Source organism: Myiozetetes cayanensis, unplaced genomic scaffold (genome assembly GCF_022539395.1).
Source record: "Myiozetetes cayanensis isolate MyiCay16 unplaced genomic scaffold, myiCay2020 scf638, whole genome shotgun sequence".
Lineage (NCBI taxonomy): Eukaryota > Metazoa > Chordata > Aves > Passeriformes > Tyrannidae > Myiozetetes > Myiozetetes cayanensis.
In genome coordinates, this window is record NW_026087896.1 from 1,738 (window position 1) to 27,397 (window position 25,660).

At 58.3% G+C, this 25,660-nt stretch overlaps 1 protein-coding gene across 1 annotated transcript; it reads right to left on the reverse strand.

Annotated features, from left to right (window-relative positions):
* Nucleotides 1-518: 518 nt before the first annotated feature.
* LOC126651503 (aurora kinase B-like) lies at nucleotides 519-16,384 on the reverse strand (the record flags this gene model as incomplete). Its single annotated transcript, XM_050337422.1, has 6 exons — nucleotides 519-692; nucleotides 3,688-3,862; nucleotides 8,121-8,269; nucleotides 13,827-13,965; nucleotides 15,369-15,490; nucleotides 16,310-16,384. Coding segments are annotated over 6 exons (834 nt in total), but the record flags the coding sequence as incomplete, so codon positions are not given.
* Nucleotides 16,385-25,660: the final 9,276 nt, after the last annotated feature.

Genomic DNA, 25,660 nt, shown 5'->3' on the forward strand with positions numbered 1-25,660 from the left:
TTGGGGTTATTTTGGGGGTGTTTTGGGGTTATTTTGGGGTGGTTTTTTGGGGTGGGGGTCTCAGGGGTTGTTTTGGGGTCCCAGGGGTGTTTCTGGGGTTATTTGGGGTATTTTGGGGTCCCAGAGGGGGGTTTTGGGGTATTTTAGGGTATTTTGGGTGTTTTTAGGGTATTTTGGGGTCCCAGGAGGTGTTTTGGGTGTTTGGGGGTTATTTTGGGGTCCCAGGAGTGTTTTGGGATTTTGGGGTGGTCTAGGGATCAGGGCAGCTCTGAGCTGACAGGTGGTTTTGGGGTTGTTTTTGGGGTGGTCTCGGGGTTATTTTGGGGTGGTTTTGGGGTATTATTGGGGTGTTTCTGGGGTATTTTGGGGTATTTTTGGGGCAGGGGCCAAGGACCCTCCTGGAGTGCCCCCTGACCCAGGGGTGGTTTTGGGGTTATTTTGGGGTGGTTTTGGGGTTATTTTGGGGTGGTTTGGGTATATTGGGGTGTTTCTGGGGTATTTTGGGGGTATTTTTGGGGTGGGGTCTCAGGGGGGCAGTAGCCAGGGGGCAGGACCCTCCTGGAGTGCCCCCTGACCCAGGGGTGCCCCAGGACCCCCCTGAGGGGGAGTCTCTGGGCCGGGACCCTCTGGAGGAGCCTCTGGATCAGATCCCGAGCCCCCTCGGGAATGTGGGGGGGGAAGTGCAGGTCCACCTGGGGGGCACAGAGAGAGGGGTTAGGGGGCTTGGGGGGATTTGGGGGATTTGGGGGCATTTGGGGTCTCTAGGGGGATTTGGGGGGAATTGGGGGATTTGGGGAGGATTTGGGGTCTGGGGGGATTTGGGGGATTTGGGGTCTCGGGGGGGATTTGGGGGATTTGGGGGATTTGGGGAGGATTTGGGGGATTTGGGGTCTCTGGGGGATTGAGGGGGATTTGGGGTCTCTGGGAGGGATTTGGGGTCTCTGGGGAGGATTTGGGGTCTCTGGGAGGGATTTGGGGTCTCTGGGGAGGATTTGGGGTCTCTGGGAGGGATTTGGGGTCTCTGGGGGGATTTGGGGGATTTGGGGAGGATTTGGGGTCTCTGGGGGATTTGGGGTCTCTGGGGGGGATTTGGGGGATTTGGGGAGGATTTGGGGGGATTTGGGGTCTCTGGGAGGGATTTGGGAGGATTTGGGGTCTCTGGGGAGGGATTTGGGGTCTCTGGGGGAATTTGGGGTGTCTGGGAGGGATTTGGGGTCTCTTGGGGGATTTGGGGGATTTGGGGTCTCTTGGGGGATTTGGGGTCTCTGGGGAAGGATTTGGGGTCTCTGGGGGGAACTTGGGGGGTTTAGGGAGGATTTGGGGGTATTTGGGGGGTCTGGGGTGGATTTGGGGTCTCTGGGGGATTTGGGGTCTCTGGGGGATTTGGGGTCTCTGGGGGATGTGAGGGGATTTGGGGGTTTTGGGATGTCTGGGAGGGTTTTGGGGGATTTGGAGTCTCTGGGAGGGGATTTGGGGTCTCTGGGGGGATTTGGGGTCTCTGGGGGATTTGGGGTCCCTGGGGGATTTGGGGGGTTTGGGGGTGTCTGGGAGGGATTTGGAGTCTCTGGGAGGGATTTGGGGTCTCTGGGGGATTTGGGGGGTTGGGGTCTGTGGGGGAGGGATTTGGGGTCTGTGGGAGGAATTTGGGGGGATTTGGGGTCTCTGGGGATTTGGGGTCTGTGGGAGGGGATTTGGGGGGATTTGGGGGGATTTGGGGTCTCTGGGGGGATTTGGGGTCTCTGGGGGGGGGTTGGGGGGATTTGGGGGCATTTTGGGATATTTTAATGGATTTTTAGGGTATTTTGGGTCAGTTTGGGGGACAGTTTTGGGTCAGCTTTTGGGAGGATTTTGGAACCATTTTAAGGGATATTTTGAGGGGTTTGGTGTCAGTTTTGGGGATATTTTGGGGTATTTTGGGGGGGTTTTGGGTCACTTTTGGGGTGTTTTTGGGGGTCTCTGACCTGGGTGATCCTCCTGTAGGTGTCAGCAGCCGAGGGGCTCTCGAAGGGGGGGTTGGGGGGATTTTGGGATATTTTAATGGATTTTTAGGGTATTCTGGGTAAGTTTTGGGTCAGTTTAGGGTCAGTTTTGGGGCCAATTTTGGCTCAGTTTTGGGGGGATTTTGGAGCCATTTTAAGGGATATTTTGAGGGGGTTTAGGGGTCAGTTTGGGGATATTTTGGGGGGGTTTTTGGGTCAGTTTTGGGGGGGTTTGGGGGGATATTTTGGAGTATTTTGGGGGGGTTTTGGGTCAGTTTTGGGGATATTTTGTGGGGGGGTTGGGTCAGTTTTGGGGATATTTTGGGGTATTTTGGGGTATTTTGGGGATGTTTTTGGGGGTCTCTGACCTGGGTGATCCTCCTGTAGGTGTCAGCAGCCGAGGGGCTCTCGAAGGGGGTTGGGGATATTTTGGGATATTTTGGGGGTGTTTTTGGGGGTCTCTGACCTGGGTGATCCTCCTGTAGGTGTCAGCAGCCGAGGGGCTCTCGAAGGGGGGGTTTGGGGGGATATTTTGGGATATTTTGGGGTGTTTTTGGGGGTCTCTGACCTGGGTGATCCTCCTGTAGGTGTCAGCAGCCGAGGGGCTCTCGAAGGGGGGGTTTGGGGGGATTTTGGGGTATTTTAATGGATTTTTAGGATATTTTGGGTCAGTTCTGGGTCAGTTTGGGGGTCAGTTTTGGGGATATTCTGGGGTATTTTGGGTCAGTTTTGGGGGGATTTTGGAGCTGTTTTAAGGGATATTTTGAGGGGGTTTTGGGGTCAGTTTTGGGGATATTTTGGGGTATTTTGGGTCATTTTTGGGGGTCTCTGACCTGGGTGATCCTCCTGTAGGTGTCAGCGGCCGAGGGGCTCTCGAAGGGGGGATTTTGGGGTCAGTTTTGGGGATATTTTGGGGTATTTTGGGAGGGGTTTTGGGGGGGTTTGGGGGGATATTTTGGGGGATTTTGGGTCAGTTTTGGGGATTTTGGAGCTGTTTTAAGGATATTTTGAGGGGGTTTAAGGGGTTTTAGAGTCAGTTTTGGGGATATTTTGGTGTATTTTGGGGGGAGTTTGGGAGGATATTTTGGTGATATTTTGAGGGGGTTTTGGGGTCAGTTTTGGGGATATTTTGGGGTATTTTGGGGGGGGTTTTGGGTCAGTTTTGGGGGGATATTTTGGGGTATTTTGGGGGGATTTTGAAGCTGTTTTAAAGGATATTTTGAGGGGTTTTTAAGGGGGTTTTGGGGTCAGTTTTGGGGATATTTTGGGGTATTTTGGGGGGGTTTTTGGGGGTCTCTGACCTGGGTGATCCTCCTGTAGGTGTCAGCAGCCGAGGGGCTCTCGAAGGGGGGGTTTGGGGGGATATTTTGGGGATATTTTGGGATATTTTGGGGGTGTTTTTGGGGGTCTCTGACCTGGGTGATCCTCCTGTAGGTGTCAGCAGCCGAGGGGCTCGAAGGGGAGTTTGAGGGATATTTTGGGGTATTTTAATGGATTTTTAGGGTATTTGGGGTCAGTTTTGGGGGGATATTTTGAGGGTATTTTGGGTCAGTTTTGGGGATATTTTGGGGCTATTTTAAGGGATATTTTGGAGGTTTTGGGGGCTTGACCTGGGTATGATCGACTCCTGTAGGTGTCAGCAGGTCTTCGAGGGGCTCAGGGAAGGGGGTTTGGGGATATTTTGGGGGGGTTTTTGGGGGTCTCTGACCTGGGTGATCCTCCTGTAGGTGTCAGCGGCCGAGGGGCTCTCGAAGGGGGGGTTCCCAGCCAGGAGTTCGTAGCACAGGACCCCCAAACACCACAGATCCACCTTCTCATCGTGGCCCCCCCCCTCCACCATCTCGGGGGGGAGGTAATCCAGGGTCCCACACAGGGTGCGGCGTCTGGGGGGGCAGGGGTCACCTGGGGGTCTCAAACCCTCCTGAGCCCCCCAGACTCACCTGAACCCCCAGACCCTCCTGAGCCCCCCAGACCCCCAAAGACCCCCAGGTAATCCAGGGTCCCACACGGGTACGGCGTCTGGGGGCAGGGGGTCACCTGAGGCCCCCAGAGCCACCTGAGCACCCCCAGACCCCCAAAGACCCCCAGAGCCTCCTGAGCCCCCCAGACTCACCTGAGCCCCCAGACTCACCTGGACCCACCTGGACCCCCCAGACTCACCTGAGCCCCCAGACTCACCTGACCCCCAGGCCCTCCTGAGCCCCCAGACCCTCCTGAGCCCCAGGTAATCCAGGGTCCCACACAGGGTGCGGCGTCTGGGGGGGGCAGGGGTCACCTGGGGGTCTCAGACTCACCTGAGCCCCCAGACCCCCAAAGACCCCCAGGTAATCCAGGGTCCCACACAGGGTGCACGGCATCTGGGGGGTCAGGGGGTCACCTGGGGAGTCTCCAAACTCACCTGAGCCCCCAGACCCCCCAAAGACCCCCAGACTCACCTGGAACCCCAGACCCTCCTGAGCCCCCCAGACCCTCCTGAGCCCCCCAGACCCTCCTGAGCCCCCCAGCCCCCCAAAGACCCCCAGGTAATCCAGGGTCCCACACAGGGTGCGGCGTTTGGGGGGTCAGAAGTCACCTGGGGTCTCAAACCCTCCTGAGCCCCCAGACTCACCTGAGCCCTCCTAGACCCTCCTGAGCCCCCAGAGCCACCTGACCCCCCAGACTCACCTGGACCCCCAGACTCACCTGGACCCCCAGACTCACCTGGACCCCCAGACCCCTCCTGGGCCCTCCCAGGCTCACCTGAGCCCCTCAGACCCTCCTGAGCCCCCAGACCCTCCTTAGCCCCAGACTCACCTGAGCCCCCCAGACCCTCCTGAGCCCCCCCAGCCCCCAAAGACCCCCAGGTAATCCAGGGTCCCACACAGGGTGCGAGCGTCCAGGGGAGTCAAGTCACCTGAGCCCCCAGACCCACCTGAGCCCCCAGACTCACCTGAGCCCCCAGACCCTCCTGAGCCCCCCAGACCCTCCTGAGCCCACCCAGCCCCCAAAGACCCCCAGGTAATCCAGGGTCCCACACAGGGTGCGGCGTCTGGGGAGGTCAGGGTCACCTGGGTGGGTCTCAGACTCACCTGAACCCCCAGACCCTCCTGAGCCCCCCAGACCCTCCTGAGCCCCTCCAGACTCACCTGGACCCACCTGAGCCCCCAGACCCTCCTGAGACCCCCAGACCCCCAAACACCCCCCAGGTAATCCAGGGTCCCACACAGGTGCGGCGTCTGGGGGGGCAGGTCACCTGGGGGTCTCAGACTCACCTGAACCCCCCAAACCCTCCTGAGCTCCCCCAGACTCACCTGAACCCCCCCAGACCCTCCTGAGCCCCCCAGACCCATCTGGACCCACCTGGACCCCCAGACTCACCTGAGCCCCCCAGACCCTCCTGGAGCCCCCCAGACTCACCTGGGTCCCCCAGACCCTCCTGGAGCCCCCCAGACTCACCTGAGCCCCCAGAGCCACCTGAGCCCCCCAGATTCACCTGGACCCACCTGGACTCCCCCAGACCCTCCTGAGACCCCCCAGACCCTCCTGAGCCCCCCAGACTCACCTGGACCCACCTGAGGCCCCCCAGACCCACCTGAGCCCCCCAGACCCTCCTGGAGCCCCCAGACCCACCTGAGCCCCCCAGACTCCTCCTAGAGCCCCCCAGAGCCACCTAGGCCCCCAGACTCACCTGGACCCACCTGAGCCCCCAGACTCTACCTGGAGCCCCCAGAGCCACCTGAGCCCCCCAGAGCCACCCTGAGCCCCCCAGACTCACCTGGACCCCACCTGGACTCCCCCAGACCCTCCTGAGACCCCCAGACTCACCTGAGCCCCCAGACCCACCTGAGCCCCCCAGACCCACCTGAGCCCCCCAGACTCACCTGACCCCCAGACTCACCTGAGCCCCCAGACCCTCCTGAGCCTCCCAGACCCACCTGGACCCCCCCAGACCTCCTGAGCCCCCAGACCCTCCTGAGCCCCCAGACTCACCTGAGACCCCCCAGACCCTCCTGAGCCCCCCAGACCCTCCTGAGCCCCAGACCCTCTGAGGCCCTCCCAGACCCACCTGGACCCCCAGACCCTCCTGAGCCCCCAGACCCTCCTGAGCCCTCCCAGACTCACCTGGACCCCCCAGACCCACCTGAGCCCCCCCAGACTCACCTGGACCCACCTGGACTCCCCCAGACCTTCCTGAGCCTCCCAGACCCTCCTGAGCCCCCAGACTCACCTGGACCCCCAGACCCTCCTGAGGCCCCCAGACCCTCCTGAGCCCCCAGCCCCAAAGACCCCCCAGGTAATCCAGGGTCCCACACAGGTGCGGCGTCTGGGGAGGCAGTCACCTAGGGGGTCTCAGAACTCAACCTGGACCCCCCAGACCCTCCTGAGCCCCCCAGACCCTCCTGGAGCCCCCCAGACCCTCTGGGCCCCAGGACCCTAGGTCTCACCTGAGGGAGGGGCCGAGCTCAGACCACCCCAAATCCGGGATCTTGAGCCCCCAAACCCCCAGAACCCCTCCCAGACCCCAGGACCCCTCTAGAGCCCCCCAGGTGTGTCCAGGACCCCCAGGTTGTGCAGGTGGTACCTGAGGAGGAGCCAAGCTCAGACCACCCCCAAAATTGGCAATTTTGAGCCCCCAAAACCCCCAAAGCCCCCCAGGTGTGTCCAGGAGCCCCCAGGTGAGTGCAGGTGGTACCTGAGGGAGGGGGCGTGCACGGACCACCCAAAATCGGCGATTTTGAGCCCCAACCCCAGAACCCCCCCAGACCCAGGACCCCTCTAGAGCCCCCAGGTGTGTCCAGGAACCCCCAGGACCCCCCAGGTGGGTGCAGGGGGTACCTGAGGAGGGGCGGCACGGACCACCCGAATCAGCGATTTTGAGCCCCAAAACACCCCCAAAACCCCCCCAGGTGTGTCCAGGACCCCCCCAGGACCCCCAATCTCACCTGAGGGAGGGGCTGAGCTCAGACCACCCCAAAACCGGGATCTTGAGCTCCAAAAACCCCCAAAACTCCCCCAGAACCCCCAGGTGTGTCCAGGACCCCCAGGTGAGTGCAGGTGGTACCTGAGGGAGGGGCGTGCACGGACCACCCGAATCAGCGATTTTGAGCTCCAAAACCCCCAGGTGAGTCCAGGCCCCCAGGTGTGTCAGAGCCCCCAGGTGTGTCCAGGACCCCCAGGTGCTGCAGGAGGTACCTGAGGGAGGGGGCGTGCACTGACCACCCGAAATCAGCAATTCTGAGCCCCAAAACCCCCAGGAGCCCCCAGGTGTGTCCAGGAACCCCCAGGACCCCCAGGTCTCACCTGAGGAGGGGCTGAGCTCAGACCACCCCAAAATTGTCAATTTTGAGCCCCCAAACCCCCAGGTGTGTCCAGGCCCCCAGGTGTGTCACAGGCCCCCAGGTGTGTCCAGGACCCCTCAAGGTCTCACCTGAGGGAGGGCTGAGCTCAGACCACCCCAAATCTGGGATCTTGAGCCCCAAAAACTCCCCAAAACCCCCCCCAGGTGAGTCCAGGACCCCCTAGGTGTGTCCAGGGCCACCCATGGTCTCACCTGAGGGAGGGGTCGAGCTCAGACCACCCCAAATCCAGGATCTTGAGCCCCCCAAACCCCCCAGGTGTGTCCAGGACCCCCAGGTGTGTGCAGGGGGTACCTGAGGGAGGGGGCGTGCACGGACCACCCGAAATCGGCGATTTTGAGCCCCAAAAACACCCCCAGGTGTGTCCAGGACCCCCCCAGGTGTGTCCAGGACCCCCCCAGGACCCCCCCAGGTGAGTGCAGGTGGTACCTGAGGGAGGGGCCGAGCTCAGACCACCCCAAAATCAGCGATTTTGAGCCCCCCAAACTCCCCAAAAACCCCCCAGGTGTGTCCAGGCCCCCCCCAGGTGTGTCCAGGAACCCCCCCAGGACCCCCCCAGGTGAGTGCAGGGGGTACCTGAGGGAGGGGATGAGCTCAGACCACCCCAAAATTGGCAATTTTGAGGCCCCCAAAACCCCCAAAACCCCCCCAGGTGAGTCCAGGAGCCCCCCCAGGTGTGTGCAGGTGGTACCTGAGGGAGGGGGCGTGCACGGACCACCCAAAATCAGCGATTTTGAGCCCCCCCAAACCCCCCCAAACCCCCCCAGGTGAGTCCAGGAGCCCCCCAGGTGAGTGCAGGAGGTACCTGAGGGAGGGGGCGTGCACGGACCACCCAAAATCGGCGATTTTGAGCTCCCCTTTGAGGCCCAGCAGGAGGTTCTCGGGTTTGATGTCCCTGTGGATCACTTTGCGCCCGTGGCAGTACAGGAGGGCGTCTGCCAGCTCCTCCATCAGCTGCAGCCCCCCAAAAACCCCAAATTTGGGGGGTCAGGGGGGCCCAAAATCACCTTGGGGACCCCAAAAATCATCTCGGGGGGCCCCCAAAACCCCCCGACCCTCTGGGACCCCCCAGGACCCCCCAAAATCCCCCCCATGTGGGGTGGAAGCTCCTCCATCAGCTGAAACCCCCCAAAAACCCCAAAAACACCGTCAGGGGGACCCCAAAATCACCCCGGGGACCCCAAAAATCATCTCGGGGGGTCCCGAAATCCCCCGACCCTCTGGGACCTCCAAATGTCCCCCCAGGACCCCCAAATATCCTTCTGTGTGGGGTGGAAGCTCCTCCATCAGCTGCAGCCCCAAATTTGGGGGGTCAGGGGGGCCCAAAATCACCCCAGGGACCCCAAAAATCATCTCGGGGGACCCCGAAACCCCCCGACCCTCTGGGACCCCCAAATGTCCCCAGGACCCCAAAATCCCCCCCATGTGGGGTGGAAGCTCCTCCATCAGCTGCAACCCCAAATTTGGGGGGTCGGGGGGGTCCCAAAATCACCTTGGGGGGCCCAAAATCCCCTGGGGGACCCCAAAAATCATCTCGGGGGGTCCCCAAAACCCCCCGACCCTCTGGGACCCCCAAATGTCCCCCAGGACCCCCCAAAATCCCCCCCCATGTGGGGTGGAAGCTCCTCCATCACCTGAAACCCCCCAAAAATCCCAAAAACACCGTCAGGGGGACCCCAAAATCACCCCGAGGGTCCCCAAAAATCATCTCAGGGGGTCCCCAAAACCCCTGACTCTCTGGGACCCCCCAGGACCCCCCAAAATGTCCCCCAGGACCCTCAAATTTCCCTCTGTGTGGGGTGGAAGCTCCTCCATCAGCTGAAACCCCCCCAGAAATGGGGTCAGGGGACCCCAAAATCACCCCAGGGACCCCAAAAATCATCTCGGGGGGTCCCCAAAACCCCCCGACCCTCTGGGACCCCCAAATGTCCCCCAGGACCCCCCAAAATCCCCCCCATGTGGGGTGGAAGCTCCTCCATCAGCTGCAACCCCAAATTTGGGGGGTCAGGGGGGCCCCAAAATCACTCTGGGGGTCCCCAAAATCACCCCGGGGACCCCAAAAATCATCTCGGGGGGTCCCAAAACCCCCTGACCCTCTGGGACCCCCCAGGACCCCCCAAAATCCCCCCCATGTGGGGTGGAAGCTCCTCCATCAGCTGAAACCCCAAATTTGGGAGGTCAGGGGGGCCCCAAAATCATCTTGGGGGTCTCAAAATCACCCTGGGGGACCCCAAAAATCATCTCAGGGGGCCCCAAAACCCCCTGACCCTCTGGGACCCCCAAATGTCCCCCCAGGACCCCCCAAAATCTCCCCCATGTGGGGTGGAAGCTCCTCCATCAGCTGCAGCCCCCCAAAAACCCCAAAAACAGGGTTAGGGGGTCCCAAAATCATCCCAGGGGACCCCAAAAATCACCTCGGGGGGTCCTGAAACCCCCTGACCCTCTGGGACCCCCAAATGTCCCCCCAGGACCCCTCAAAATCCCCCCCATGTGGGGTGGAAGCTCCTCCTTCAGCTGAAACCCCAAATTTGGGGGGTCAGGGGGTCCCAAAATCATCTTGGGGGTCTCAAAATCATCTTGGGGACCCCAAAATCACCTTGGGGACCCCAAAAATCATCTCGGGGGGTCCCAAAACCCCCCGACCCTCTGGGACCCCCAAATGTCCCCCCAGGACCCCCCAAAATCCCCCCTCGGGTGTCCCCAGGGTGGGTTTGGGGTGGTTTTAGGGGGTGTTTTTGGGGTGATTTTGGGATATTTTTAGGGGGGTTTGGGGTTTTTTGGGGTCGTTTTGGGATGTTTTTAGGGTGGGTTTTGGGGTGGGTTTGGGGTGGGTTTTGGGGTAGTTTTGGGGTCTTTTGGGAGTGGTTTTGGAGGTGGTTTTGGGAGTGGATTTTGGGGGTATTTTTAGGGAGTCTTGGGGTGTTTTAGGGTGGGTTTTGGGGTGGTTTTAGGGGGGCTTTTGGGGTGTTTTTAGGGTGGGTTTTGGGGTGATTTTGGGGTGGTTTTGGGGTGCGTTTTGGGGTAGTTTTTGGGGTCTTTTGGGGTGGTTTTGGAGGTGGTTTTGGGGTGGGTTTTGGGGTCTTTTTGGGGGGGGTTTTGGGGGTGATTTTGGGGTGCCCCCGGGGTGGGTTTTGGGGTCGTTTTTGGGTTTTTTGGAGTGTTTTTAGGGTGTTTTTGGGGTGGTTTTGGGGTGGGTTTTGGGATGATTTCAGGGTGGTTTTGGGGTATATTTGGGGTGATTTTGGGGTGTTTTGGGGTGCGTTTGGAGGTGTTTTTAGGGTGGGTTTTGGGGTGATTTTGGGGTGTTCCCGGGGTGGGTTTTGGGGTCGTTTTTGGGGGTTTTTGGAGTGTTTTTAGGGTGTTTTTGGGGTGGGTTTGGGGTGGGTTTTGGAATGATTTCAGGCTGGTTTTGGGGTGGTTTTGGGGTATATTTGGGGTGATTTTGGGGTTTTTTGGGGTCGTTTTGGGGTGTTTTTAGGGTGGGTTTTGGGGTGATTTTGGGGGTGGTTTTGGGGTGGGTTTGGGATGATTTCGGGGTGGTTTTGGGGTATATTTGGGGTGATTTTGGGGTTTTTTGGGGTCGTTTTGGGGTGTTTTTAGGGTGGGTTTTGGGGTGATTTTGGGGTGGTTTTGGGGTGGGTTTTGGGGGGCTTTTTGGGGTGTCCCCAGGGTGGGTTTTGGGGTATGTTTGGGGTGGGTTTTGGGGTCGTTTTGGGGTTTTTTGGGGTCATTTTTGGGGTTTTTTGGGGTGATTTTGGGGTGGTTTTTAGGGTGTTTTTAGGGTGTTTTTGGGCTGGGTTTTAGGATGATTTCGGGGGGGGTTGGGATGATTTTGGGGTGTTTTTTGGGATGGTTTTTGGGGTGTTTTTTAGGGTGTTTTTAGGGTGTTTTTGGGTGGGGTTTTAGGATGATTTCAGGGGGTTCTTGGGGTGTTTTTGGGCTGGTTTTGGGGTGGTTTTGGGGTGTTTTTAGGGTGGGTTTTGGGATGATTTTAGGGTGGTTTTGGGATGTTTTTGGGTTGGTTTTGGGCTGGTTTTAGGATGATTTCAGGGTGGTTTTGGGGTGGGTTTTGGGGTGATTTTGGGGTATTTTTAGGGGGGGGTTTGGGGTGTTTTTAGGGGGTGATTTTGGGGTAATTTTGGGGTGGTTTTGTGCTGGTTTTTAGGATGATTTCAGGGTGGTTTTGGGGTGATTTTGGGGGTATTTTTAGGGGTTTTGGGGTGTTTTAAGGGAGTTGGGGTGATTTTCAGTTGTTTTTGGGCTGGTTTTTAGGATGATTTCGGGGTGGTTTTGGCGGTGGTTTTATGGTGTTTTTGGGGTCATTTCTGGGGTGGGTTTTGGGTTGTTTTTGGGTTGTTTTTAGGGGTGTTTTTGGGTGTCCCCAGGGTGGGTTTTAGGGTGGTTTTGGGGTGGGTTTTGGGGGGGATTTTGGGGTGTCCCCAGGGTGGGTTTAGGGGTCATTTTGGGGTGGGTTTGAGGTCGTTTTGGGGTGGTTTTGGAATATTTTTGGGGTGGTTTTGGAGGTGTTTTGGGGGTGGTTTTGGGTGTTTTGGGGCTGGTTTTTGGGGTGGTTTAGGGGTCGTTTGGGGTGTTTTGGGGTTGTTTGGTTTTTTGGGGGTGTTTTTGGGTGTCCCCAGGGTGGGTTTTGGGGTCATTTTGGGGTGGGTTTTGGGGTCGTTTTTGGGGTGGTTTTTGGAATATTTTTGGGGTGGTTTTGGGGTGTTTTTGGGGTGGTTTTTGGGTGTTTTTGGGGTGGTTTTGGGGTGGTTTTGGGGTCGTTTGGGGGTTTTTTGGGGTTGTTTTTGGTTTTTTTTGGGGGTGTTTTTGGGTGTCCCCAGGGTGGGTTTTAGGGTGGTTTTGGGGTGCGTTTTGGGGTCATTTTTGGTTTTTTTGAGGGTGTTTTTGGGTTGGTTTTGGAGTGGTTTTTGGAGTATTTTTGAGGTGGTTTCTGGGGTGGGTTTTGGGGTGGTTTTAGGGTGGGTTTTGGGGGTGTTTTTAGGGTGTTTTTGGGGTGTTTTTCAGGAAGTTTTTGGGCTGGTTTTTAGGATGATTTCGAGGTGGTTTTGGGGTGGGTTTTGGGATGTTTCTGGGGTGTTCTTCGGCTGTTTTGGGGGTGTTTTCAGGGTGATTTTTGGGATGTTTCTGAGGTATTTTTGGGCTGGTTTTGAGGCATTTTGGGGCTGGTTTTAAGAGTGTTTTGGGGCTGGTTTGGGGCTGGTTTTAAGAGTGTTTTAGGGGGTGTTTTCAGGGTGGTTTTTTGTGTGGTTTTTGGGCTGGTTTAGAGAATGTTTTTGAGGTCTTTTTAGGATGTTTCTGGGCTGTTTTTTGGCTGTTTTGGGGGTGTTTTGGGGGCGTTTTTTGGCTGGTTTTGGGGGTGTTTTTTGGTTGTTTTTGGAGTGTTTCTGGGGCGTTTTGGGGCTGGTTTTTAGAGTGGTTTTGGGGGTGTTTTTAGGGTGATTTTGGGCTCATTTTTAGGGTGTTTCTGGGGTCTTTTTAGGATGTTTCTGGCTTGGTTTTTAGAGTGTTTTTAGGATGTTTCTGGGCTGTTTTGGGGGCGATTTTGGGGTGTTTTTCAGGAGGTTTTTGGGCTGGTTTTTAGAGTGTTTTTTAGGATGTTTCTGGGCTGGTTTTTAGGGTGTTTCTGGGGTCCTTTCAGGATGTTTTGGGGCTGGTTTTTAGAGTGTTTTTTAGGATGTTTCTAGGCTGTTTTTGGTTCGTTTGGGGGCAATTTTGGGGTGTTTTGAGGAGGTTTTTGGGCTGGTTTTTAGGGTGTTTTTGGGGTGTTTTTAGGATGTTTTTGGGCTGGTTTGTAGAGTGTTTTTCAGGATGTTTCTGGGCTGGTTTTTAGGGTGTTTTTGGGGTGTTTCTGGGCTGGTTTTGGGGTGGGTTTTGGGGCGATTTTGGGGTATTTTTAGGATGGTTTTGGGGGTGTTTTTAGGGTGTTTTTGGGGTGTTTTTCAGGAGGTTTTTGGGCTGGTTTTTAGGGTGTTTTTGGGGTGTTTCTGGGCTGGTTTTTAGGGTGTTTTTGGGGGTGTTTCTGGGTTGATTTTGGGGTGGTTTTTGGGTCGATTTTGGGATGTTTTCAGGAGGTTTTTGAGCTGGTTTTTAGGGTGTTTCTGGGGTGTTTTTAGGATGTTTCTGGGCTGTTTTTTGGCTGGTTTTGGGGGTGTTTTTAAGAATGTTTTTGGGGTCTTTTTAGAATGTTTTTGGGCTGGTTTTTAGAGTGTTTTTTAGAATGTTTCTGGTTTGGTTTTTAGGGTGTTTTTGGGGGTGTTTTTGGGTTGGTTTTGGGATGGTTTTTGGGTGGATTTTGGGGTGTTTTCAGGAGGTTTTTGGGCTGGTTTTTAGGATGCTTTTGGGGTGTTTTTAGGATGTTTTTGGGGTGTTTTTAGGATGTTTTTGGGGTGTTTTGGGGGCGTTTTTCAGGGTATTTTTAGGGTCTTATCGGGGCGGTTTTTGGGGTATTTTTGGCCTGTTTTTGGGGTATTTTTGGGGTGTTTTGGGGCCTCACCGTGGCCGTCCTGGTGCTGTCGAGCCTCCTGCAGCGCTGGAGCTCCTTGTAGAGCTCCCCTCGGGGGGCGAATTCCAGGATGAGGAACACCCGGCGCCGGTCGTGGAAGTAATTGTAGAGCCTCAGCACGTTGGGGTGTCTGCAGGGACCCCGAAAAACACCCAGAAATGAGGCCCCCGGGGAGCCAAAAACCCCCAAATCACCCCCAGACTCACCCCAAAAATCACCCCAAATAACCCCAAAAATGAGAGCCCTGAGGAGGCAAAAAAACCTCCAAACGCCCCAGACTTACCCCAAAAATCACCCCAAATCACCCCAAAAACGAGACACCCAGGGAGCCAAAAACCCCCAAAATCACCCCCAGACTCACCCCAAAAATCACCCCAAATCAGCCCAAAAATGAGACACCCAGGGAGCCAAAAAAACCCCCCAAATCACCCCCAGATTCACCCCAAAAATCACCCCAAATCGCCCCAAAAATGAGGCCCCCAGGGAGCCAAAAACCCCCCAAATCACCCCCAGACTCACCCCAAAAATCACCCCAAATCACCCCAAAAATGAGACCCTTGGGGAGCCAAAAATCCCCCAAATCACCCCCAGACTCACCCCAAAAATCCCCCAAATCACCCCAAAAATGAGACACTCCGGGGACCAAAAATCTCCCCAAATCACCCCCAGACTCACCCCAACAATCACCCCAAATCACCCCAAAAATGAGACACTCAGGGGACCAAAAATCTCCCCAAATCACCCCCAGACTCACCCCAAAAATCCCCCCAAATCACCCCAAAAATGAGACACCCGGGGAGCAAAAAATCCCCCAAATCACCCCCAGACTCACCCCAAAAATCACCCCAAATCAGCCCAAAAATGAGACACCCGGGGAGCCAAAAAAACCCCCCAAACCACCCCAAAAATGAGAGCCCCCAGAGACCTAAAAACCCCCAAACCACCCCAAAACCACCCCCATTGTCACCCCAAAAATGAGACCCCTGAGGAGCCAAAAAAACCCCCGAAGTCACCCCCAAAATCACCCCAAAAATGAGGCCCCCGGGGAGCCAAAAACCCCCCCAAATCACCCCCAGACTCACCCCAAAAATCACCCCAAATCACCCCAAAAATGAGACACCCAGGGACCCAAAAACCCCCCCAAATCACCCCCAAAATCACCCCAAAAATGAGACCCCCGGGGAGTTAAAAATCACCCCAAAATCACCCCAAAAATAAGACCCTTGGGGAGCCAAAAAAAACCGCCAAACCACCCCCAAATCACCCTCATTGTCACCCCAAAATCACTCTAAATCACCCCAAAAATGAGACCCCCGGGGAGCAAAAATTCCCCCCAAATCACTCCCAAATCACCCCAAAAATGAGACCCTTGGGGAGCCAAAAAACCCCCCAAACCACCCCCCAAAAATCCCCCCAAAAATGAGACACCCAAGGACCCAAAAACCCCGTAAATCCCCCCAAAAATGAGACCCCCAAGGACCCAAAAACCCTGTAAATCCCCCCAAAAAAACAAGAGACCCCTTTTGGGGGTACCTGAGGTGTGCCTGGATCTCGATCTCCCTCCTGAGCTGATGCTCCACCCCCTCCTGCTCCACCTGCGACTTGAAGAGCACCTTGAGGGCCACCAGGAACCCAGAGCGGCGCTCGCGGGCCAGGTAAACATTCCCGAACTTCCCCTTGCCCAGGGGACGCCCCACCTCGAAATCCTCCAGGGAAAACGTCCTCCTGGAGAGGGGAAAGGGTCAGGGACACATCTGGGGACAGCTGGGAACATTTGGGGACATTTGGGGACACCTGGGAACATTTGGGGACACCTGGGGACAGCTGGGCCAGGTAAACGTTCCCGAACTTCCCCTTGCCCAGGGGACGCCCCCACCTCGAAATCCTCCAGGGAAAACGAACTCCTGGGGGGGGAAAAAGGGTCAGGGGGACACCTGGGGACACCTGGGGACATTTGGGGACATTTGGGGACAGCTGGGCCAGGTAAACGTTCCCGAACTTCCCCTTGCCCAGGGACGCCCCACCTCGAAATCCTCCAGGGAAAACGTCCTCCTGGGGGAAAAAGGGTCAGGGACACACCTGGGGACATTTGGGGACATTTGGGGACATTTGGGGACAGCTGGGCCAGGTAAACGTTCCCGAACTTCCCCTTGCCCAGGGGACGCCCCACCTCGAAATCCTCCAGGGAAAACGTCCTCCTGGGGGGGAAAAAGGGTCAGGGACACACCTGGAGACATTTGGGGACACCTGGGGACATTTGGGGACATTTGGGGACACCTGGGGACATTTGGGGACAGCTGGGCCAGGTAAACATTCCCGAACTTCCCCTTGCCCAGGGGAGCCCCCACCTCGAAATCCTCCAGGGAAAACGAACTCCTGGGGGGGGAAAAGGGTCAGGGGGACACCTGGGGACATTTGGGGACATTTGGGGACATTTGGGGACATTTGGGGACATTTGGGGACAGCTGGGCCAGGTAAACGTTCCCGAACTTCCCCTTGCCCAGGGGACGCCCCACCTCGAAATCCTCCAGGGAAAACGTCCTCCTGGGGGGGGGGAAAAAGGGTCAGGGGGACACCTGGGGACATTTGGTGGCATTTGGGGACACCTGGGGACATTTGGGGACATTTGGGGACAGCTGGGGACATTTGGTGGCATTTGGGGACAGCTGGGCCAGGTAAACGTTCCCGAACTTCCCCTTGCCCAGGGGACGCCCCACCTCGAAATCCTCCAGGGAAAACGTCCTCCTGGGGGGGAAAAAGGGTCAGGGACACACCTGGGGACATTTGGTGGCATTTGGGGACACCTGGGGACATTTGGGGACACCTGGGGACAGCTGGGCCAGGTAAACGTTCCCGAACTTCCCCTTGCCCAGGAGCCCCCACCTCGAAATCCTCCAGGGAAAACGAACTCCTGGGGGGGAAAAACACTCAGGGACACATTTGGGGACACCTGGGGACAGTTGGGGACAGTTGGGGACAGGTGGGGACATTTGGGGACAGCTGGGCCAGGTAAACGTTCCCGAACTTCCCCTTGCCCAGGGGACCCCCCACCTCGAAATCCTCCAGGGAAAACGTCCTCCTGGAGAGGGAAAAGGGTCAGGGGGACACCTGGGGACACCTGGGGACATTTGGTGGCATTTGGGGACACCTGGGGACATTTGGGGACATTTGGGGACATTTGGGGACAGCTGGGCCAGGTAAACGTTCCCGAACTTCCCCTTGCCCAGAGGAGCCCCCACCTCGAAATCCTCCAGGGAAAACGAACTCCTGGAGAGGGAAAAGGGTCAGGGACACACCTGGGGACATTTGGGGACACCTGGGGACATTTGGGGACACCTGGGGACATTTGGGGACACCTGGGCCAGGTAAACGTTCCCGAACTTCCCCTTGCCCAGGGGACGCCCCCACCTCGAAATCCTCCAGGGAAAACGAACTCCTGGGGGGGGAAAAACGGTCAGGGACACATCTGGGGACACCTGGGGACATTTGGGGACAGCTGGGGACATTTGGGGACATTTGGGGACATTTGGGGACACCTGGGGACACCTTGGACAGGTAGGGACACTTGGTAGCATCTGGGGACACATCTGGGGACACACCTGGGGGAACTAAAGAGGACATCTGGGACACTTGGGGACAATCCTGGGGACACACCTGGTTATACCTGGGGACATTTGGGGACACCTGGGACACTTGATGGCATTTGGGGACACATCTGGGGACACACCAGGGGGAATTAAAGAGGACATCTGGGACACTTGGGGACAATCCTGGGGACACTTGGTGGCACTTGGGGACACACTTGGGGACACCTGGGGACACCTGGGGGACACCTGGTGGCATCTGGTGGCATCTGGAGACACTTGGGGACACCTGAGACACAACTGGGGGAACTAAAGAGGACATCTGGGACACTTGGGGACGATCCTGGGGACACTTGGGGACACCTGGGGACACCTGAGGACACCTGGGGGCACCTGGTGGCATCTGGAGACACTTGGGGACACCTGGGGACATTTGGGGACAGCTGGGGACACACTTGGTGGCATCTGGAAACACTTGGGGACACCCTGAGGACTCACCTGGGGACTCACCTGGGACACCGAGGTCACCCCAGGACCCCCCCCAATGTCACCCAGGGGCCCTTGAGACCCCCCAATGTCACCCCCAGACCCCCCAGTGTCACCCCCAGACCCCCCAGTGTCACCCAGGGGTCCCTGAGACCCCCCAGTGTCACCCCAGGACCCCCCAATGTCACCCAGGGGGTCCCTGAGACCCCCCAGTGTCACCCCATACCTCCAGTGTCACCCCAGACCCCAGTGTCCTGGGGGTCCCTGAGACCCCCCCAGTGTCACCCCAGGGGTCCCTGAGACCCCCCAGTGTCACCCAGGGGGTCCCTGAGACCCCCCAGTGTCACCCCAGGACCCCCAATGTCACCCAGGAGGTCTCTGAGACCCCCAATGTCACCCCAGGACCCCCAGTGTCACCCCAGGACCCCCCAGTGTCACCCCAGGACCCCCCAGTGTCACCCCAGGACCCCCCAGTGTAACCCCAGGAACCCCCAGTGTCACCCCCAGACCCCCCGCAGTGTCACCCAGGGGTCCCCAGCCCCCTCCCCAGTGTCACTCCACGGGTGGGGAGGGCCGGCTGCAGCTGGGCTCGAGGGCACCCGCCCGGCTCCTGGGGGGAGGGGGTGAGACCCCCAAAACAGACCCCAAAAACACCCCCAGGACCCCTAAAACAACCCCTGGAACCCAAAAACAGACCCCAAAACACCTCCAGGACCCCAAAACAACCCCAGGAACAAAAAACAACCCCAGGAACCAAAAAACAGACCCCAAAACACCTCCAGGACCCCAAAACAACCCCAGGAACAAAAAACAACCCCAGGACCCCAAAAACAGACCCCAAAACACCCCCAGGAACCCAAAAACAGACCCCAAAACACCCCCAGAAACCCAAAAACAACCCCAGGAACCCCAAAAACACCCCCAGGACCCCAAAACACCCCCCAGACCCCCAAAACAACCCCAGGAACCCAAAACAACCCCAGGAACCCAAAAACAATCCCTGGAACCCAAAAACAGACCCTAAAACACCCCCAGGACCCCAAAACAACCCCAGGAACCCCAAAAACACCTCCAGGACCCCAAAACATCCTCCAGACCCCCAAAACAACCCCAGGAACCCCAAAAAACACCTCAGGACCCCCAAAGCCCCCCAGGACCCCCAAGACCCCCAACTCCCCCAAATCACCCTCAGGACCCCAAGCCCCCAAGATGCCCAAACTCCCCAAACCCCCTCCAAGACCCCCAAATCCCCTCCAGGATCCCCCAACCCTCAAACCCCCAAGCCTCTCAAGACCCCCAAGCCCCTCCAGGATCCCCAAATCCCCCAAGACCCCTCACAGACCCCCAAACTCCCCTAGGACCCCCAAATCCCCCAAGACCCCCAACCCCCAAGACCCCAAATCCCCAAACCCCTCCAAGACCCCCAATCTCCCACCAGGATCCCCAAACTCCTCCAGGACCCCCAAATCCCCCAAACCCTCCAAGACCCCCAAACCCTCCCCAGGACCCCTAAATCCCCCCAGGACCCCCAAATCCCCCAGGACCCCCAAACTCCCCAGAATCCCCCAAATCCTCCCCAGGACCCCTCAAATCCCCCAAGACCCCTCACACCCCAAATCCCCCAAGATCCCCAAATCCCCCAATCTCCCCCCAGGACCCCCAGACTCCTCCAAGACCCCCAAATCCCCCAGGCCCCCTAAATCCCCCAAGACCCCTCACATGCCCCCAAACCCCCTCAGGACTCCCCAAATCCCCAAATACCCCCAAACCTCTCCAAGACCCCCAGTCTCTCCTCCAGGACCCCCAAACTCACTCCAAGACCCCCAAATTCCCCCAAGACCCCCCCACATGCCCCCAAACCCCTCCAAGACCCCCAAATCCCCAAATCCTCCAGGACCCCCAGACTCCTCCAAGACCCCCAAATCCCCCAGGACCCCCAAATCCCCCAAGACCCCCAAACTCCCCCAGGACCCCCAAAACTCCCTCCAGGACCCCCAAATCCCCCAGGACCCCCAAATCCCCCAGGACCCCAAACTCCCCAGGACCCTCAAATCCCCCAAGACCCCCAAATCCCCCCAGGACCCCACAAACTCCCCCAGCACCCCTCACACCCCCAAACCCCTCCAAGACCCCCAAATCCCCCAGGACCCCCAAATCCTCCTCCAAGACCCCCAAATCCCTCCAGAACCCCCAAATCCCCCAAGACCCCCAAACCTCCCCCAGGACCCTCAAATCCCCCAGGACCCCTCAAATCCCCCTCAAGACCCCTCACACCCCCCAAATCCCCCAGGAACCCAAATCCCCCAAACCCTCCAAGACCCCCAAATCCCCCAGGACCCCACAATCCCTCCAGGACCCCCAAATCCCCCAGGTCCCCCAAACCCCCTTACCTGGCAGGGCCTTCTCAGGGGGTTCCGAGCCCGGGGGTCCTTTCGAGGCACCCTGAGGGGGTGGGGAGCCACGACCCCGTTCTGGGGGTGGAGGAGACACGAGGGTCACCCCAAAATCCCCATGAGGGGCTGGGGCACCCCTCGATTTGGGGGAGGAGTTTTTGGGGGATTTTGGGGGGGTTGGGGAGATTTTGGGGGATTTTTGGGGGATTTTTGGGGGAGATTTTGTGGGAGATTTTGGGGATTTTTGGAGGGATTTTGAGGGGATTTTTGTGGGGAGATTTTTGGGGATTTGTTTTGGAGGGATTTTTGGGGGGATTTTGGGAGGCATTTTTAGGGAACTTTTTGGGGGGATTTTTGGGAGGACTTTTGGATTAGATTTTGGGGATTTTTTGGGGGATATTTTGAAAGATTTTTGAGGGGATTTTTTGGGGATTTTGGGGGATTTTTTGAGGAGGATTTTTGGGGGATTCTTTAGGGATATTTTGGGAGATTTTGAGGGATGTTTTGGGGGATTTTTGGGGGATTTTTGAGGGATTTTTGGGGATTTTGGGGGTTTTTTGGGGAGTTTTAGGAAGTTTGAGGAGGGATTTTTGGGGGATTTTTGAGGGATTTTGGGGATTTTTGGGGGATTTTTGGGGGGATTTGTTTGGAGGATTTTGGGAATTTTTGAGGAGTTTTTGAGAGGGATTTTTGGAGGGATTGATTTTTGGGGGATTTTTGGGGGATTTTGAGGGGATTTGGAGTCGATTTTGAGATTTTGAGGATTTTTGGGAGACTTTTGGAATGATTTTTTGAGGGAGTTTTTGAGGGGAGTTTTTGGGAGATTTTGGGGATTTTTGGGGAGATTTTTGGGGGATTTTTGGAAGAATTTTTGGGGAGTTTTGGGGGATTTTTTGGGGAGGATTTTGGGGGATTTTTAGGAGAGATTTTTGGGGATTTTGGGGGATTTTTGGGGGCATTTTTGGGGATTTTTGAGGATTTTGGAATTTTTGGGGGTTTTTGGGGGGATTTTTAGGAGTTTTGGGGGATTTTTGGAGGGATTTTTGGGGGATTTTTGGGGATTTTTGGAGATTTTTTGGGGGATTTTTGGGGGGAGTTTTTGGGGGAGTTTTGGGGGATTTTTGGTGGGGATTTTTGGGGGATTCTGTGGGATTTTTTTTTGGGAGGGGGTGAGGGCTCACCTTGGCCAGGGCGGGGGCCACGTTCTCCTTCTGAGCCATCCTGGGAGGGGGAAAGGGGGGGACAAAGAGGGGTCAGGGGATCCCCAGAGACCCCCCCAAAACAAAGTTGGGACCCCCAAACTCCTCCAACTCCCTCAGGAACCACCCAAACCCTCAGGGACCCCCAGAGACCCCCCCCAAACCCTCAGGGACCCCCAGAGACCCCCAAAACCACAGCTGGGACCCCCAGAGACCCCCAACACCCTGAGGGACCCCAGAGACCCCCAACACCCTCAGGGACCACCCCCAAACCCTCAGGGACCCCCAAACCCTCAGGGATCCCAAGAGACCCCCCCAAACCACAGCTGGGACCCCCAAAACCCCCCCAACACCCTCAGGGTCCCCCAACACCCCAAATCCCCTCAGGACCCCCAAATCCCTCAGGACTCCCCAAATCCCTCAGGACCCCCAAAATCCCCCAAATATCCCAATCCCCCGTGGACCCCCAAATTTCCCCAGGACCCCCAAATTCCCTCAGGACCCCTTAAATCCCCTCAGGACCCCCAAATCCCCTCAGGATCCCCCAAATCCCCCACCCGCCTCACTCTTCGCTTTCGCCGCCGCCGCCGGTTCAAATCTGGCCCCTCCCCGCGCTCCCATTGGCCGCCGCCCGCGCGCCCCGCGCGCTGATTGGTCCGCGCTCGAGAGTCACCGCCCCCTCTGCCCGGATCCACCTTCCCATTGGCTGCCGCCTCACGAAGCCCCGCCCCTCCCCGCGCGCGCCGCGCTCCCATTGGCCGTCGCCTCACGAAGCCCCGCCCCTCTTTTCCTTCGCGCCCTCCTCCGCGGCCACGCCCATGCGAAGGCGCTGATTGGGTGGTTGGGGAGGGGGAGGGAAGGTGAAGCGGCCAATCAGAGCGAGAGGAGCGGGGTCACGTGGGGGCCGCCATTTTAAGAGTGGAAAGTCTGCCCGGCAACAGGGGCGGGGCCGGGAGGGGGCGGCGACCAATCAGAAGGCGGGGGGGGTTGTGCGGACCAGTATGGACCAGTATGGACCAGTATAGACCAGTATAGACCAGTATAGACCAGTACAGACCTGCAGGGAGCGGTATGGACAGCACAAACCGACCTGAGGGAGGGGCGTGCCCCGGGTGGGGAGGGGCCGTGGGTGAAGAGGGGGGAGCCGATGGAGGGGGGAGGGGCGGGCTGTGTCGGGAGTGGGGAGGGGCGGTTCCATCTCTCGCCCTCCTCTCCTTCCCCTCCCCAGATGCCCCCAGGTCCTGCCCGGGCGCTTTTTGGCCCTCACGGCCCACCTGGTGCTGCTGCTGCGCGGGGGGTGAGTGGGGAGGAGGAGAGGCCGAGGGGAGGGGGAGGGGCTGGGAGAAAGGGGAGCGGTGGGGAGGGGTGGGGTTAAGGGGAGGGGCAAGAGGGGGTGGGGAGAGGGCGGGGAGGGGCAAGAGGGAGTGGGAGGGGGTGGGGAGGGGCGGGGGAAGAAGAAGGGAGGGGCAGAGGGAGGTGGGGAGGGGCTGAGGGGGAGGGGCTGAAGGGAGGGCACTGGGAGTGGGGAGGGTGAGGAAAATGGGTGGGGCTTTGGAGTGGGGAGGGCACTGGGAGTGGGGAGGGGCCTGATCTCACACCCCTCCCCCAGAGCCCCCGAGGGCCCCTCGGAGGCACCAGAGCCCGGGTGAGTGAGACCAGTGCTCCCAGTATGGGACCAGTATGGCCCAGTGCCCTCCCAGTGCCCTCCCAGTGCCCTCCCAGTGCTCCCAGTATGGGACCAGTACAGCCCAGTGCCCTCCCAGTGCTCCCAGTATGGGACCAGTGCGGCCCAGTGCCCTCCCAGTGACCTCCCAGTGCCCTCCCAGTGCTCCCAGTATGGGACCAGCACAGCCAGTGCCCCTCAGTGCCCCCAGTGCCCTCCCAGTGCCCCTGTATGGGACCAGTACGGCCCAGTGCCCTCCCAGTGCTCCCAGTATGGGACCAGTACAGCCCAGTGCCCTCCCAGTGCCCTCCCAGTGCTCCCAGTATGGGACCAGTACAGCCCAGTGCCCTCCCAGTGCTCCCAGTATGGGACCAGTACAGCCCAGTGCCCCCCCAGTGCCCTCCCGGTGCTCCCAGTATGGAACCAGTACAGCCCAGTGCCCTCCCAGTGCCCTCCCGGTGCTCCCAGTATGGAACCAGTACAGCCCAGTGCCCTCCCAGTGCCCTCCGGTGCTCCCAGTATGGAACCAGTACAGCCCAGTGCCCTCCCAGTGCTCCCAGTATGGGACCAGTACGGCCCAGTGCCCTCCCAGTCCCTCCCAGTGCTCCCAGTACCCCTCCAGTCTCTCCCAGTACCCTCCCAGTCCCTCCCAGTTTTCCCCATTGCCTCCAGTACCCCAGTGCCCTCCCAGTGCTCCCAGCTCCCCCAGTGTTCTGGGAGGTTTTGGGGTCCCTGGGTGGGATTTGGGGTCCTGGGAGGATTTGGGGGTCCCTTGGAGGTTGGGGGTCCCTGGGTGGATTCAGGCCCTGGGTGGGATTTGGGAGTCCTGGGTGGGTTTGGGGTCCTGGAGGGGTTTGGGGGTCCTGAGGGGCTTTGGGGGTCCCTGGGGAGGTTTTGGGAGGTCCTGGGTGGGTTTTGGGGTCCTGGGTGGATTGGGGTCCCTGGGTGGGCTTTGAGTCTGGTGGTTTTGGGGGTCCTGGGTGGGTTGGGGTCCTGTGGGATTTGGGGGTCCTGGGTGGGGCTTGGGGGTCTCTGGTGGGATTTGAGGTCCTGGGTGTTTGGGGGTCCTGGGTGGGATTTCGGGTCCCTGGGTGGGGTTTGGGGAGTCCTGGGTGGGATTTGGGGGTCCTGGGTGGGATCTGGGGAGTCCTGGGGGTTTGGGGAGTCCTGGGTGGGGTTTGGGGGTCCTGGGTGGGATTTGGGGGTCCCTGGGTGGGGTTTGGGGGTCCTGGGTGGGATTTGGGGGTCTCTGGTTGGGATTTGGGGATCCTGGTTGGGATTTGGGGGCTCCCTGGGGGAATTTGAGGGTCCCTGGGTGGGTTTGGGGGTCCCTGGGTGGGATTCAGGGAGTCCTGAGTGGGATTTGGGGGTCCTGGGTGGGTTTTGGGGTTCCCTGGGTGGGTTTGAGGGGTCCTGGGGAGGATTTGGGAGTCCCTGGAGGGATTTGGGGTCCTGGGTGGGATTCGGGGGTCCTGGGTGGGATTTGGGGAGTCCTGGGTGGGCTTTTGGGGGTCCCTGGGTGGGATTTGGGGGTCTCTGGGTGGGATTTGGAGGGTCCTGGGTGGGATTTGGGGTCCTGGGGTGCTGGGGTTTTTTGGGGGTTTTTGGGGTCCCCTTTAATCCCCCTTTTTTTTCCCCGCAGGTTTTGGGGAGTCCTGGGTGGGCTTTTATGGGTCCTGGGTGGGATTTGGGGGTCCTGAGTGGGTTTTGGGGTCCCTGGGGTGGTTTGGGGGTTCTGGGTGGGCTTTGGGGGTCCTGGGGAGGATCTGGGGGTCCTGGGTGGGGTTTGGGTTTTTTTGGGGGATTTTTGGGGGGTCCCTGTTTTTAACCCCCCCTTTTTTTTTTCCCCGCAGGTTTTGGGGGGCCCTGGGGGGGTCCCTGGCCCTGCTGGGGGTGGAATTTTTGGGGTTCTTCTCGGGGGTCTCGATGTTCCACCCCGGCCAGAGCCTGGGCTGTATCCTGGGGGACCCCAAAATGGAGGGACCCCAAAATGTGGGAGGGGGACCCTAAAATGTGGAGGAGGGACCCTAAATGTGAGGGGACCCCAAAATATGGGGGGATCCCAAAATATGGAGGACCCCAAAGATATGGGAGATCCCAAAAATATGGGGTGGTCCCAAAATATGGGAGGGACCCCAAAATGAGAGGGGGACCCCAAAATGGGGGTCCCAAAGTTGGGGGACCCCAAAATGTGGGGCAACCCAAAATATGGGGGAACCCCAAAATGAGGGATCCCAGAATGTGGGAGAACCCAAAATATGAGGGGATTCCAAAATGTGGAGGGGGATCCTAAAATGAGGGGACCCCAAAATGTGAGGGATCCCAGAATATGGGGACCCCAAAATGTATAGAGGACCCCAAAATGTGGGAGGGGGACCATAAAATGGGGACCATAAATGGGGGACCCTAAAATGTGGGAGAACTCCAAAATGGGGGACCCCAAAATGTGGGTCCCAGGGGGTCTCTCTAGATTTGGGGGTCCTGGGGTTTTGGGTCCCAT